Source organism: Myotis myotis, unplaced genomic scaffold (assembly GCF_014108235.1).
Source record: "Myotis myotis isolate mMyoMyo1 unplaced genomic scaffold, mMyoMyo1.p scaffold_m19_p_19, whole genome shotgun sequence".
NCBI lineage: Eukaryota > Metazoa > Chordata > Mammalia > Chiroptera > Vespertilionidae > Myotis > Myotis myotis.
The window spans coordinates 16,839,557-16,855,645 of record NW_023416323.1 but is presented as its reverse complement, the minus strand read 5'-3'; the positions used below and the strand labels follow the sequence as shown (position 1 = coordinate 16,855,645).

The following is a 16,089-nucleotide window of genomic DNA, read 5'->3' as shown; positions in this document are numbered from 1 at the left end:
GGAGCTACTGAAAGGAAAGTGGGAGGGCGGTAAGGGGAGGGCAGAGGGTTTGCAAGCAAGCATCTGTGGAAAAAAGGAGAGCTGGCTGAACCTGAGGCTTTGTGGGGCTCCAGTGGGGTTTGGGGGTTTCTGACAGGTGACTTTTACTGAGAAAGGAGTGTTTATTCTTGGCTGGACTTCAAAATCACCTGGGGAACCCCAGGCCAGGCTGGACTTGTGACCAATTAGGCTTGAATTTTTAGGGGGTGGGGCACAGGTGTCTGTATTTATAAGCCCCTGCCCCAGGTGACTGCAGTCAGAAGCTGAGTTACAAGGGCCTTCTGCTCTGGGGAGACGTGAGTGGTTTCTCACCTGGGAAACCAAAATCTGCCCCTTTTACCCCAGAATTGATTGGGGCAATCCAGTGAGCTAGAGCAAACATCCCCTTGCGACCAGGCACCCTCGCTTAGCTAGGGGAGGCGGTGGAAAAACACAGTGGACATGGAGACTTCTGATTACCCACAACCCATTGCCAGGTCACTGGATGGCTCTGGCCTTCGTATGAACTGGAGGTAAAAGCCTGACGGTAATGCTGCTTACCTGGCCCAGGTGAGCCGAAGCCTTTCTTAAAGGGCCTTCAAGTGCAGAGTTATATTTGGATGGGTGGCTTCTGTGTCTGTCTGGCATGCTGGCCAGGCCTTCTGATTCTGGAACCGGTTCCTCCAGCTGGAGAACTTGACATGTGCATGAGGAATTGCACGTTGTAGTGGCCTTGAGGCTGCCAGAGCTGGGTGGGGCATCCCGCAGGGACAAATGATGACATAGACCCTCCTGCTGGAACAATCCTCCCAGCTGTGTCCCATCTGTACAATGGGGATAGAGGCCTTCTCTGCATTCATGGGTTCAGGTCTGCCAATGTGGAGGGCTGACAGTTCATCCTTGTCCTCCGTGACTCTACTATCCTGGGACTTTAACTTAAAAGGCCCAGAACCTGTGCCCCTGACCCTGCACCTTGCAGTGTTGGCGTGGGGAGGGCCCTGACCCTGCACCTTGCAGTGTTGGAGGTGGGGAGGGGCTGCTGCCACTTTTCCCACCAAGACCCAAAGGCTCAAGGTGCCAAATAAGCCCCTGCTGGGGCCTCCCCTGCTGCCAGGGTCTCAAAACCATACATGTGCAAACATGCTTGCACGTGCCCGTGCACACATACCTTTTCCAGCCACCTTGGTGGTTGCACCCTGGGTCTGGAGGAGGGAGGCACTTTTTCACGTGACTGCCCCTCCCCCAGCTCTGCCCTTCCTGTGCTCAGACCGTAGGTCTGTGTCCACTGGCAACAATAAAAGAAATTGATCCATGAGCGTTGGTCAGGGCAGTATTGATGTGGGACAGGTTAAGCCGTCCCGAAGGGAAATCTGTGTGTCAAGCCGAAGAGGGGAGGCCTGCCGGCAGGGGCAGGCAGACACCTCTTCGTACTAACTGCAGTCTTCACTCCTGAGGTCCTGGGCACCCTGACATGCCACTCAGCCCTTTGGTAACTAGAGGGACAAATGCCTTCGTGTGATGCAGTGCCAGGGTGTGGCTGTATAGGCCAGGGCAGGTCTTGATCTGGGTTAATGAGTTGTCCTCGGGATATAGTGACCAGGTGGGCATGTCCCTCTCTGTCCCTAGAGGTGCCAGGCTGTTGTGTGTACTCCGGAGGTGGTGGCCTCACTCCCTGTTTCATCCTCCCTTGAGATGGGTCTGACTTTCAAGGTCAGGATCATCCCATAACCACTAGCTAGGAGAAATGGGGGTCCGTGGGGCTCCTCTTCCTGCCTGAAGTCCAGACAGCTGGTAGTAGTAGAGAGAGAATGGAAAACCAAGGGATGAGTGGATTCATCCTACTGAATTCCCCCTGTTCTTTGAATGCAGTTTTGTAACTTTTTTGCTTGTAATGTGTGGCTTTTCCCTACTCACTTTTACTATATGAGGACTCACTAGACATGGCCGCTGCTATGCTCACAAAGTTGAATACGGGGAAAACTGACTAGTGTCCCAAACTGGTCAGATGGGAACACTGGAGGGACTTCTGCCCAGAGGATGAGGGGCTTGATCATCCCCTGCCACCTGACCAGGGTATGGGGATAGAACCAAGGCTCCACATTGGCCCCACTCTGCCCTCGGCCTCCGGCTCTTAAAGAATTTCTCCTGGACCCTGCATGGGCCCTCATGGGGAGCCAAGGTGTGGGCTGAGGTTGTATTTTGGAGACTGACCCTCAGGCCTCTTTTTTTTAACATATAAGTGAAAACAGCCTATTGCAAAAAGTTAGGCCTAAATATATGTCTTACAGAACTTTATAAGATGAAGAAGGGCTCATTAGTGGGGATGCCAGACCCTGAGCCTTGACAGACACAGGGAGTGCATTTTAACTAACTAGCTGGTTCCCCAGTTGGATCTGGTAGAACTGTGTTCCTCTCCCTGGCTGTCCTGTGTCTGGTGGGGTGTCAGTGGGGTGCCAGGGTTTCTGCAGCCAGGGCCCTCCGTGGACTTCGGGCTTTCGTTTCACAGCTACCAACAGTGTCTGTACCATTGGTGGCCACGCCCCTCACAAGCCCGCGTGGGCAGGTTCACACGGGTTCGGAGAAGAGGAGCAGGTAGGAAGGCTTGAGGAAGCTGCCGGGTGCTCCAGGAGCAGTTGTGGGGATGCATTGCCTGCCCACCCGCAGCCAGTCCCCCAGACCTTTATTGACCTGCCCCATGCTGGCTAATTGGGGCCTCCACGGATTCCAAGAGGGGAAGAAAACCCTGCATCCAGTAAGTACCGTGCTTGAGGTCTTTTTTGCATCCACAGCAGGTCTTGGGGTGGGCTGGGTAGCTCTGAGGTATGATCCGAGAGAATTTGGTTACACCTCCTGGAGCGGCACCTGTGAGACCGCTTTCGGATCTGAAAATCCTGCCAGTGTTACTGGAACCTTACAAGTTCCCAGTTGGAGCTAAAGGGGGGTGTTTGTTTATTTTTGAGCGGAGTCCAGAATTATTTAGACCTTGGCAACTGGTGACAGACTGTTGTGGCCAGGAAAAGGTGACTGACCAGCCTGCTGGGCCTGAGGCACAGTTGGGACTAAGGAGCTCACAATCATCGTTTGTGTCTGTTACGCAAGCTTTGCCCGGGTGGCTCGGTTCCGCAGCCCGTTTTGGCTAGAGGGTACTTGGTTTTTCTTCAGGGGGACAGTTACTGATGTGGGCACAGTAGCCAGGGCTTTGAAGACGGTAGGTAGGTGAGCCCAGGTGAAGAAACATCGTGAAAACTTAGAGTTTTCTGAATCTTACCTTTGATACCCTGTATGCACTCAGTCTGGGCAGAACATGTTAGGAGAGGGTGTTAATACTCGGGGTTTGATATGTAAAGAATCCATGTTATAGGAGTCTGTAACCTGGGTTCATGGATGCCTCACATATCCATGGGGTTTACAGGTGGGTTTCTGTGAACTTAGTAAAACTATATACAGAATTAATTCAGTAGGAGTATTTTTCTGGTGAGAGGTCTGGTCTGCAAACCATCTTGAGAATGGATCTTTTGGCAAAAGCAAAAACCATTTTATATTTTGAGTCCTTGCTTGAATGAACTAGCTTTAAAATATATATATATTCTTCTTTACTGATTTCAGATAGGAGGGGAGGAGAGAGAGAGATAAACATCAATGATGGGAGAGAATCATTGATTTGCTGCCTCCTGCAGGACCCCCACTGGGGATCGAGCTCACAACCCGGGCATGTGCCATGCATGACCAGGAATCGAACCGTGACCTCCTGGTTCATAGGTCGGTGCCCAACCACTGAGCCATGCTGGCCGGGCTGAGTGAACTGGCTTTGATTCAGGCGACACCCACCTGTGCTTGGCACGTGCCAGGATCACGGCCTCCCGCCTGATGGCCCTCGCCCCCACGGCTGAGGGTGGAGGCGATGACCTCTTCCTCCTGAATCTGGATTGAATTCAGATGTTGACATGTGAGCTGAGGGTCCTGGCTGCTGTATTGTATTAAGTTCCTCCAGATGCTGCTCATTGCCTGAGCCCACGAAGGGTTTGGAGCTGGCGAGGCCGCCTGGCATTGAGCAAGCAGACCAGCAGAGGTGATAGGGAGTGGCGGGGACTTGGGCAAACTGGAAACCTAGGGACAGACCAAGGGACAACTGCCACTCTCAAGCTCATGGTTTTGTGGCTTCTGATTTTTCAAGAGAAACTGGAAGTCTTCATTTTAACTTGAAATTTTCTGTTTTAAAATGTTTTCCATTGATTTGCACTTAAACAACATCACTTCAGGCCAAATAAAAAAAGATCTGTGGGTAAAGGGAGGGAGGCCTGCTGAGCTTTCCCTGCCTTCTCCCAGCTGGTCTCCCCCCTCTGGAATACTAGAAACGGGGGCTTGGCCATTCAGTGACCTGACGGCCCTGCCGAGAAGCCTAGTAGGGGTCAGGCAGCAAATAGATCTCTGCCTGGTTTTCTGACCAGTGATCCAGTCCCTGCCTCACTCCTGGTGGTGCCTGCCATTGGGATTCTAAAGCTCCCAGCTGCCCGAACAGGGATGCAGACGGCACCCTTTTCCACGTTGAGTCTGGTCACCTGTGAGGATGTGGCTGGTGTGCATGCTGGTCCCTGTTCTGCCGCTGAGCACCTGAGGGCTGGGAGCCAGGTGGAGAATGCCCGCCGCACAGCCACAGACAGCGTCTGTCAGCCTGCACTCAGTATCAGAGGCACAGTGCTCTTCCGGCAGGTACACTGCACTGCTCTCCGCTAGAATGGCTTCTTTCAGAGGGTCGGGCAGGAGCTGTTTGAACTCCGATTCCTGGGCCCAGCCTCCTCTGCAGGGAAAAAGCAAGAAGGTGGGGGCCTGGGACTGGCCAGTCAGGTTATAGTGAGGACCTGGCCCCAGCCCCTGCCCTCCTGGCCTGCTTCCCCACCTGCTGGCCCTGGCCTGCCAGCAGCTCTGTGGAAACTGGGAGACATTCAGTGTCCACCTCCTGGCCAGGTTGGGCTCCTCTCCCTTGGGACCTCTCGTCCGCATTGGACACCTTTGACCCCCCCCACCCGCTTCCTGCACTCCGCACCTCCGGAGTCACTGAAAGGGCTCCTTTGTGAGCGAGGCTCTGCTTGGAGGTGGCCTGGTTAGCTCAGGTGCCACAAGCTCACACCGGGTCGCTGCCAGGTTGTGTCCTAGGCCTTCTGTGGCTCCAGCATGGATTCGAGGCAGGATTGTGGGGATCGGGGGGGCGGGGCGGGGGGGGGTACCACGGCCAGGTCTTCATCTTACTGCCTGGCTGGCTTTGTGTCATCTCTGATTCTCACTGGTGCCACCCGTAAAATGGGGGCAGTGCATAGGTGGGCGCTCTCACAGGACTGGGGTCTGCCCTTGGTGTGTGTAGGGGCGGGTGGGGGGTCCTTTCCAGTGTCCTCTCATTTTTAAAAGGACAATTCTAGTTCCGCAAGGAAAACTGGGTTCCCATCCCGGCTCCTCAGCCTCTTAGCATGCCACCTTAGACAAGGGTGTGGCTCCCTCTCTCCCAGCCTTGGTTTACCCCTCTGTAGAGTGGGGGTAAGAGGCAGGATACACTCATGGTAGGGGGCTCCTTGGCCCTGGGACCGCTGAACCCAGCACGTTGGATGCAGGGGTGATGGACGGGCGGGAATCGGGCCAACTGGGATCAGTTCTTGGCTCTCTGGGTTCAGCAGTGTGACTCTGGGTAGCTTGCCTGACCCCCGTCTGCTGGGGTCTGTTCATGGCCTTATTATGGAGGGTGGCTGATGCTCGGGGCAAAGTGCTCTGGAATGAGCAACTGTTGTCAGGGAATGGCTCCCAGGGAATGGCTCCCGGGGGTTCAGGATGCTGGGCTGCAACAATGACCTGGTCTCTCAGCCTTTTCTTATCTTTATTGTTCTCTTCCTCGAGGCTGCAGGCCCTTCCAGTCCCCAGTGGCTGCCGGTTTCTGCCTCTTCCCACCCCTCTCAGGATGGCCCTGCCATCCCCGCGCCGCTCTGAGCCCTTCATCTGTCCTGCCCAGGCTTCTCCAGACGCAACAGCTTAGAATAATCTGTCAAATGTCGCTGCCATCTGTTGCCTGACTTCCGTCTCCTTCGCCTCCACCGGAACCTCTGGGACTCCCAGTCATCTGTGGCCTTGAACCTCAACCCCTAGGCTGTCCTTGGAGGCCTCTGTCAGCGGGCTGCCCTGGCGCCAGCCCTGTGCCCATCACTGTCGTGCCGCCCACTTTGTGGCTCCTACCCAGGACACCTCCCACCGTGAAGCCGCCTGGGGCCTGAGACCTGTGGATCTGCCCCTCCCTCCCCTGCCCTTCCCTCCTCTGCCCGCCCCTCTCCTTCTCCCCCCTCCCACGGGTACACTCACATTGAGTGACACCCTAGGGGTCTCTCCCGAAAGCTCAAACGTTGCCCCCATCAATCCCCATTTGTTGCAGCTGTGAGGGCATCCTGGGGCCTGGGCCAGACCCACTCACGGTTCCCTGGTGACCCCAGAATTGGCTTTGCGAACAGCTCACCCTGTGGCGCCCGCTCTGTGGGGGTGGCCTTGCTCCTGGGGGTGGGCTCCCATTCTCATTGATTAGGGTCTGGCAGACACTGTCTGCTCACAAGCTCCTGCCTTCGGCATCTGTAGTGACTTAATACATGCTGCTGCGTGACAGGTCTGCGCCGCGGGGAGGATGGCAACCTTGTTGTGAAATGAACGGCCTTGTTAGTCATTTCACTCCTGGGCCGGGGTCCCATGCAGACACAGACTGGCCTCCCTCCCTTTTCTCTCTCCACCTCCCTCCTTTCTCCCCCCTCCCTCTTCCCCTCATCGCCACCCTCCTCCCCCTCTGCCCGCCCCCTCCCTTCTTTCCTCTTCCTCCTTCCCCTCTTATGTTCTCTGGGTCCTTCTCTCTCGTTCCAGGTCAGGATCCAGGCCATCTGCTGGGCCTTCCCCTGCCCCAGCAGTCGCCGAGGGCCTTGGCTCAGCCTGCCAGCTACTCGGGGCATGAGCCTTGGGGAGTAATTCCAGGTCAGGGACTCAGGGCAAGAAAAAGGCCCCAATCCCCTTAGACACCTACAGCCTGAGGGGGTGTCCTCAGTAGAAAAGGAACATGAAGGCCTCAGCAGGCCACCCCTGTGCATCCGGGAGCAAGAGGACCTTCCCCGCTCTCCCACCTCCTCCCCCACCCCCAAGAAAAATTGTTTCGTGCGAGTGAGCGCAGAGCACCCGAAGGCAAATACAATAATGAATTTATTATGAAGCCACTCATGCTCCTGAGGTCACGTGGCACCGCACAGCCTCCTGCCTGGGTCTGTACGGGGTGCCCCGGCCTTACGGCTGCAGAAGCATCCCCCTTTAGGTGGGGGCACAGGGGCCCCGAGCCTGGGGGGGACGCCCTCTATTTGTTCACAAACATTTCTTTCTGCGGTAATGAAAAATTACCAAGAGGGGTGATTAGAGAATGCAAGTCCAGATTGCGCACCGCCCGAAAGTGAAGCCCCGCTGGGCCCAGCCTCGCGGGGTGTAATTACCCCAGGGGGAGCCGTCAGGGGCAGGGGCGGATTGGTGCTTGAACCGGGAGCCAGCAGAAAATTCATCTCAGCTATTAGCTTGTAATTACAGAGCATGGAGGGAGCAGGCCTGAGGTCTGGAGCCGGGAAGAGCAGGGATGAAAGGAAGTGGTAATTATGGGGTCCACGGGAGGCCGGGAGGGAGGGAGAGAGGGAGGCTGAGTGCTGATTAATAAGGCTCCTCCACTGTGGGGCGGCGGAGGGAGCAGGAGCGGGGGGCCCGTTCAATGGTGTGGGGGGCCTCCTCCGCGTTTTAAACCCGGCTGTCGGGAGCCTTGGACAGCGTGCCCCCCGCGGGGTCTGTTCTGTAGAACACAGAGCAAGGTGGGTTCCAGGAAAACGCCCCGGGTGTTCCAGCAGGCCCGCCCCTCACACTTGGATCTTCCTTTCTTTTTCACCCTTCTATTTTTTTTAAGCTTTGTGCCGCTTCTGGTCATGTTAAAAACGAAGGCAGAGGAGAGAAACAAGTATTGATTAAAGACACCACAGTTAGTTAGAGGGAGCAGCGGCCAACGCCTCCCCCAGCTTCCAAGACTGGGCGGGCCGTCCTGCCTCTCCAGACCCTGGCCCTCCGTGGAGTGGCGGCCTGGTCACCTGTGGGTGCTGCTAGCCCGGGGGCTTTCCCTCTGCCTGCCTCAGCCTCTGGCAAAAGCACGTGGGCTCTGGGCTCTGTTGGGCCGGCCGAGAAAGGTCCAGGGAGGCGGGGGCGGGGGGCAGAAAGCTGGGGCTCAGAACGGTTGAAGGGGGTTGGAGGGGTCCTGGCGGCTTGAAGGGGCACAGGAGCTGTTGGATTTTGCCTCTGGGGGTCTGGCTGTGCTGGCTCTTTTCTCCTGTGGAGAGGGGACAGCTGAGGGGGGCAGGAGGCCCCATCTAGAGATACCAGCCTGTGATGCAAATGAGAAGGCCCCGGGAGGCCGCGGAAACCAGCTCATTCTCCTGCGGAGTCAGATGTGTCGGGAGAGCTTGTACAAGGCAGAGAGGAGCCGGCCCTGCCTCCCCGGGCGCCCCCAGCCCCAGCCCTCATCCATCATTGGCCTTCGCACAGCCGAGCTCATTCCCAGCTGTTAGGATAATGAATTTACATGAGCTGATAATGTAGACAAGAATTCAGTCAATGGCCAGAAGCGGCAGAAGTTAATAAATACCTCTCTAATGAGGGCAGGGGGAGTAGGCACCCCAGGGCTTCCTAAGGGTGCAGGGGCCGCCCCCAGGCTCCCCTCCACCCACCCCTGGGCCTCCACAGCCACAGTGCCTGGCCTCAGCCAGACAACAGCTGTGTGTGGGAGGCCCAGGTCCCCCTTTCTGGGCAGGACCTGGGGGGCAAGAGCAGCAAACAGCCCTGAGTGACCCCGGCCTGTGCTAAGGAAGGAGTGGGAGGTTCTCAGAGCCATGCTGGGTCACCACAGCAGGTCCAGGGTGACCCAGGGTCTGTGCCCCCCCCCCCCCCCCCCCCCCCCAGTTTGGCCTGGTCTTTCTGTCCTAGGTGTGAGGGAGCTGCCATCCGGCAGTGGTGTCCCCCGGACCCCCTGCTGGGGCACACATGCTGAGGAGGAATGCTAATTTTAGATGCCTAATGAAGCTGCTCATTTGGAATTCTATTTTAAGTGACCTGACATCAGCAGAGCAGCTTTCCTGGCTCATAGCTCTTGGAGCCCATGGCTGACACCATGGCAGGGACGCTGGCTATGGGGGACCCCCCAGGAACCCAAGGGGGCTATACATGGGGACACAGGCCACTGGCCGGGTTTGGGGAGCAGGTGCCAGGCTTTGTCTGAAGGTGGGGAGGGCAGGTTCAGTGTGGGGAGGAGGGGTGTCACTGTCCGGATGCCAGCGGGAGCTTGATGATGACATTCAGGTGGTGGCTGACCCAGGCGAGGAAGGAGAGGCAGGCCTGGCTGGCGAGGGGGGCTGTAGGTGAGGGTTTGGGTTCCAGTACCAGCAGGGACACCCCAGTTCCCTTGGCTTCTGCACCTGGCTGGCGGCCCTAGTCGGGGACACCCCCATGCTCCTGTTGGCTGTGCCAACTTCATGCAGGCAGGTCTCCATCTCTTTGAGGGCCCCGTGTTTTGAAAACCTGGTTCACTGCAGAAATACTAGAACAGAGAGAGTTTAAAAAGGATAAAAAAGAGAGATTTGCTCCTCTTGCTGCCAACTGAAGATACCCACCACTGGCCACAGGGACATGAGACATTTTGGGGTCTGGCCTGGGATTTGCCCTGTGGCACCACCTGCCCATCCAGCACCTCTGTGCCATCCTGCCCAGCACTGGCAGCTGGCAGTCACAGCATGTTCACCCGAGTTGCCAGCTGGCCAGCCTGTCACACGGCTACTGGGCAGTGACCTCACATCTGCTCCCCGGCCTCTGGGACTGGTCATTGGGAGGTGCAACAGTTACACTGCCCGTCCTCGCCTCCCAGCTCCTCCTCCCTGTCTGTCATGGCAGTGTACATACGAGGTGGGCTCCCGGGCAGGGCAGAGCCGGCCCCTCTCTCAGCCCCAGAATGGGTCTGGATCTGGGCCCTGACCTTGTAAGTGGGATGTAGGTGCTGTGATTGAGTAACTGGTCTGCTGCTGATCATGTTAGCCCTTCCATCCAAGCCTGCCCTTCCCCGTCTGTAGAATGGGCACAAAGACTCCTTTGTCTTAGGGTATTTGGGATTTAAAGAGGTGGCCACATCTCTAAAGAGTGGGGGGGGGGGGGGGGAATTGATGGCATCAGAGAGGACTCTGGATAAAGGCGCATAGTAATTCTTTGCAGATGGTTGGACCTCTTTTTCCATTACAGCTGATATTCAATATTATTTTAGCTTCAGATATACAGCATAATGGTTAGACGATCAGATGGTTGAACTTCTTGGGGTTCAAGAAAGAAGGGAGATAGGGACAGATTGATTGAGAGGGTGGGCCTTGATGAGACAAGTAGGCAGTGACACTCAACGGATGCTGCATAGCAAACTATCCCAAACTTAAAAACAGCCAGGGACCCGGGAGCAGCTCAGCTGGCAGTTCTGGCTCAGTCTGCAGTGAGGCTGTCATCGAGCTGTTGCCTGGGCTTTTGTGTCTTCGGAGGCTTGATGGGGGCTGGAGGAGCAGCTGCCGGGACGGCACCTCACACAGCTGTAGACGGGAGGGCGTGGCTCCCTGAAACACGGCTTCTCAGCAGGCTGCTTGAGCATCCTCACAGCGTGGCCGCTGACCACCCTCAGCTCAAGCGATCGGAGGGAACCGAAACCTCAGAGAGCGAAACTATCAGGCGAGCTACTGTGGTGAAAGGTACTTTAGCGCAGGGTGCGTGTTTACACCTTCGGTCAGACCTCACGGTTAGGTCTCAGACTAGGCAGGTGGTGTCATGAGTGGTTAGAACGCTATGTCTGAGCCCAAGAAACAGGGTTCAAGTCCCAGATGTGCCGCTTAACGGCGTGGCCTTGAGCCGTCTGTGCGGCCTTCACCAGCGTTCCAACAGCTCCTGGCTTTACTTTCCCCACTTGCACGCTGCTGGCTTCTGAGCGATGCCTGAGGCCGGGAGGAGTGGGCACAGGGAGGGATGGTAAGTGGTGGCTCTGCGGCTGCGGCCTCTCCCGGGCTCTCCTGAGAGGTGCCCCGAGGATCTGTGTGGCCTCTGAGGTTGCTGAGATGTCCCCTGGGTGAGGGAGCCCTAGGGTCCCTCCTCACGCACCTCCCTGCCAAGCGGCCCTAGTAGTGCCCTTCCTCTGAGCTCCTTGTCAGGACCTGGTGAACTGGAGGCCCTGCCTGGGGCCCCAGACGGGCAGGCCTCCATCTTATGCCACTTAGCATCTGGAGACACCCCCCCCCAGTTGGTGCATTGAGAGTGGGTGCTGAGCAGGACCCTGAGGACTTGTGGACTGCCCACATCAGCGCTTGTGTGGGGACACATCCTTCTTGTCCCCTGTGGGCAGAAGGACAAGAGCTCTGGTCCCCGGTGTCCTGAGTGTCAGCCTTCAGCTGCCGCTGCTGCCCGCTCAGGGTCATGGCACTGGCCCTCTGCCCGAGGCCTGCATGCCAGGCTGGGCCTGGCTGTCCCGAAGGCCTGGGGAAGGCAGCAGCAGGAGGAGGGGTAGCATTGGGGTCCCCACCCTAAGCAGTGCACAGACTTCTGACACCGCCTCACCTCTGCCCCTCGAAGCCCCAGGTGGGGCAGTAGGCAGTCTCTGTCCTGGTTTGCTGAGCCTGACCTGCATGGCCTTGGCCAGACCCCAGACCCGTCGAGACCTAGGAGCAGGGTTTTTGCCCCAGTCGGCTGATGGGCTGTATAATAACAAGCGATCCTTGGTATGTGCCTGCCCAGCACATAAATTAGCTCCTTGAGTCCCTCCGGGACTAACCTCAATGAGGTGGACTTTCTCCTTATCTCCATTCTGCAGACCAGGGGATTGAGGCTCAGAGAGGTGGAGTGACTTGCCTAAGGGCTGCAGGGCCAGGTTAAAACCCCAGGCGCCTGGCCGCTGAGTCAGTGCTGAGCCCTTACCTCCAGGCCCCTGCTTTCTGCTGACTCGTGGCCTTGGCCGCACCTCCCATCCTCTGTCCCTGCTGGCCATGGGAGGGGGGAAAGGACACTAAAGGCAGCCTGAGGCCAAGCTTCCGGAGCACGTTGTCCATGTGCTCACTGGTCCTTGAGTGGCTGGCTGGGCGCCAGGTTGGCTGAGAAAGAACTCTTGTCAGAACCTGTGCTTTCTGGCCATCAGACTGCTAGGGGCAAGGACCCCGGTTCTTGGGTTTCTCTGCTGAGTTCTAGGTGACTGGACATGTGGCTCCCTCTCCCCACCCCTCCCCCGCCCTTCCAGAAAGAGGAGGACACCAGGGGTCAGCCGCGGGTCGGTGCCGTGGGCACTGCTGCCCACGTGACCCGCCGGCAGCTGGGAAGCCAGCCTGCTGGCTGTGGGCACAGGGGCTCTTGAGGGGGTCCTTTGTTCCCGAAGTACAAGCCCTCACCCGAAAGAATGGTGTTCCCTCGAGCTTGCGCCTGCCTCAATATTGTCTTTTATGCGTCAGCTGCTTCCCCCGCCCCACTGCCACCGCCATGCACCCGGCCCTCGCCAAGACATTTTTCCTGCCCAGCGGGGACTGATGGCACCAGCATGGCCTGGCTCTCTGGGGCTCAGGGTTAGGGCGTGGGTTCAGGGGAAGTGGGTGGGCTGGTCTTGGGGGCCTGCCCCTGTGGGGGACCCCTGTGCTCAGCTGGCCGCATTGGGGGTGGGGGCATGGAAGCAGGTTCCAGTCAGACCTGTTTAGACTTGACACAGAACCCTGCAGAGGTGAGGTGGGCTCTGGGTCGGGGGATCACAGCCTGGGGCGGGGGGGCCTGCTCCCATGCTCCTGCCCTGTTGTGTTCTTGGATTTCTGTGGTTGAGCTTGCCCCACCCCCACGCCCATGATGCCAAGAACCCCCTCCCTAGACGACCCCGCGGCCTTCCCAGGCTCTGTCTGGGGGTTGGAGGGTAATTTGCTCCTTCCTGCGCCTGACCTGTTGCCCCTGCCAGCTCCGAGGCGCGGCCTCGATTTACGCCCTGGAATTGCACCGCAGCGAGGGAGCAGGGACTGGGCCTGGGCAGGTGGCCCCAGAGGCAGGAAATGTTCACGGAGAACTTATTTATGGCATCCTCTCCCGCCCAAGACGGAGCTGGGCCTGATTGATGGGGCGTGCGGGGCAGGGGGAGGTTCCGCCTCCTCGCTGACACTTGAATGGGACTGGAAAGGCCGGGCCTGTGATTAGGTGGCCAGGTCCTCCCGCATGGCGTCGGAGGTCACCCTGGTGGGCGGCAGCTCCTTGGCCAGTGTGGCCTGGCCCTGGCCCCCTGTGAGGAGGGGGTTTCCCCGCCGATGACGGTTAGATCTGCAGTTCTGAATCTTGAGCTTCTCCAGGCGGGGTCTGCGCCCGGTGAGGGAGAACGGCGGGGCCTATTCACTGTGCTCTGTCCCCCACTTCTCCCTCCACCGCTGACACGGCCCATCCTCCACAGGCTGTTCTCGGAGGCACCTCCTCAGCTGGAGACCATTCAGGATCCCTGGGTGGCTTCGGGACTCAGGCAGGCATGGTGGCGACAAACAAGGCCTCCAGCCACCTCCCACCTCCGTGCACTGGCCCGCGCCCCCAAGATTTTTCCCTGCCCAGCAGAGGACTGAGGGCACCAGCATGGCCTTGCTCTCCGGGATGTGTGTTCAGGGGAAGTGGGTGCACTGGTCTTTTGGGGGCCTGCCTCTATGGGGCCCCCATGCTCAGTCAGATACCGGGTCTGCACTGTCTGAGCCTCTGTTTCCATTTTTCTAAAACGGGGACAGTAGCAGTGCCGGCCTCACCAGTTGTGCCAGAGGCCTGTCAGAAAGGTTAACCGTGAGTTGCTGGCCTGCTTGTCCTCATTATCACTGTTAGTCGGGCTGGCCCTTCCCCTTGCCTCAGTCTCCCTCCCCCAGGCCTGGTCTGGGATGATTTCTGAGGCTGTTGCATTCTCCCAGGCCTACCCAGTGGCCCTGGCAAGGTTGTAGGATGGTGCAGGTCGAGCCATTGGGGTCCTGGGCGCATACCTTGTTCTTTCATTATGGATCCAGGCGGGTGGGGGTGTCCCTGGGCCCTCGGGGCCACTGGCTGGACTCGCAGCCCATTCTCTCTGCAGCACTGGCTCTGTTTGCTCTGCCTGCCTATCCTCTGGGGCCACCCAGGCTGCTCCTGCTCCCTGCATGCCCCTGCTGGCCAGACCCCTGAGCCCCGGGCCCCGCTCTGGTGCTGGCCTCCTGCTCTCTGGGTGACCTCTGGTTCTTCTCTTCCTGTTTCAGGCATGAGCCATGAGCCCAAGTCCCCTTCACTAGGAATGCTTTCCACCACGACCAGGACCACCGCCACCGTCAACCCCCTCACCCCCTCGCCGCTCAATGGCGCCCTGGTGCCCAGCGGCAGCCCCGCCACCAGCAGTGCGCTGTCGGCCCAGGCCGCGCCGTCTTCCAGCTTTGCCGCTGCGCTGCGCAAGCTCGCCAAACAGGCAGAGGAGCCCAGAGGTAAGAGGCGCACGCCAGGCCACGACCGAGGGAGGGAGAGGAGCCCCCGTGCCTTCCTGCCAGGCCACTCCACTCCTGGGGCGCCCGGGACATAGCGGGGCCCACCAGCAGGAGCCAGGGCTCCAGTCCCCGCTTGGTTTTCTTGTGCTGGTTCTGTCTGGTGGGACCAGCACCGTGAGCTGCAGGCCCTCCCGGACCCCTGCCCGGACAGCGCGCCCACCCAGCCACGGGCACCTCTGCTTGGCTTCTGCTTTCGCTCTGCCCTGCCTCTGTCCTTTCTTGGGTCCAGGAGCCACCGTGGGGGGGTCGGTGGTGGGATGTGCACCCGGCTGAGGAAGGTGGACCTGCTGGGCCACCGGAGCCCCGAGTGGCCTCGGGAGTGCTGAGCCCTGACCCGCCTCCCCGGAGCCCCTGGGAGCCCACTCCCCAGGTCACCTGTCCCTAGAGAGCCATGTGGCTCCAGGCTCTGATACCCACCCCAGTGTGTCAGGGAACAGGCTCTGGAAACTTGAAAGATCCTGGAACAGGGTTTCTGGGGCATCCCCACCTCACTGAAGCAGGGGTTGCTCGGTGACATGGACGGGTTGGTGTCCCCGAGCGGTCCAGAGCCCTAGCTCCTGGTGTCTTGGGGGCAGTGACGTGCTGCGTGACATTGGCAAACGTGGACCCTCTCTGAGCTTCCCTCTTCTTGTTTGAACACTGAGGCTCTCGGTGCCTCTGGCTTCGGGCACTCAGGATGAGCGTCCTGCTGGCCTGTGTTAGTTGTGGGCAAGGGCAGCTGGTTCGACGAGTGGGGGAAGGGGCGGTTTTCACCGAGCTGCCAGGAGACCTGGACCCATGCGGGCTCTGGTGCAGGCCTCTTAGACACCCTCTGGACTTACCGCTAGGAGGCGGGGGCCCACATCTGGGGCAGAGAAAGTGGGTACTCTGGGTGCCTCTGCCTGTCGTCGGGTACTCTGGGTGCCTCTGCCTGTCGTCTGCCTCGCCCCAAAGGCCCAAGACTTGGCATCTGGGTTCCAGGGCCCTGGGGGGCGCCCAGGAAACACGTGTGCAGGAAGGAGCTGTGTCGGTTCCTGTGGGCTCTGTGGCCTCAGCTCAGTGGAACAGACACTTGCCCTGACCTGGGCTTGCTGGGGGTTCTTCAGTTCTGGGATCTCGTCTCTTCCCAGGCCCCTTGTACTACCTGGTTTTGGGATGGAGGAGGATGTGTGGGGGGAATGAGCTTAGAATTGATGGACAGGATGGCATTGGCCCAGGAGGGAGGACCACTGGGGCCTGCTTTCACGTCCACTCGCTGAGGGCTGCTCCGTCCACTTGGGCAGTGCAGTTGCCAGCAGACCATCCACGTCGCTGCATGCACACCCCTCCTCATCCTCCACGCCGGCCCGGGGACCCCATGGCCACTTCTGAGGACATGACAGCGTCAGTGCCAAGAGGCCTGGCTGCCTGGGGTCACAGTGCACCGCCCGCTGAAGAGCAGGCGCCCAGAGGAGGCAGCGAGCTGAGCTCTCTGCCTGGACCCAGTGAGGCC

At 58.8% G+C, this 16,089-nt stretch overlaps 1 protein-coding gene across 4 annotated transcripts in view; it reads left to right on the top strand.

The window, feature by feature from the left end:
* GSE1 (Gse1 coiled-coil protein) overlaps positions 1 to 16,089 on the top strand; it is a 416,147-nt gene that overhangs the window by 364,805 nt on the left and 35,253 nt on the right. For 3 of the 4 annotated variants that reach the window (XM_036346653.1, XM_036346652.1, XM_036346651.1), the window contains exon 3: positions 14,340 to 14,558. The exons of the other annotated variant lie outside the window; for it this stretch is intronic. In XM_036346653.1, the coding sequence (XP_036202546.1) occupies positions 14,340 to 14,558 (219 nt within the window). The remainder of the gene's footprint in view (positions 1 to 14,339; positions 14,559 to 16,089) is intronic. 4 annotated transcript variants of the gene reach the window in all.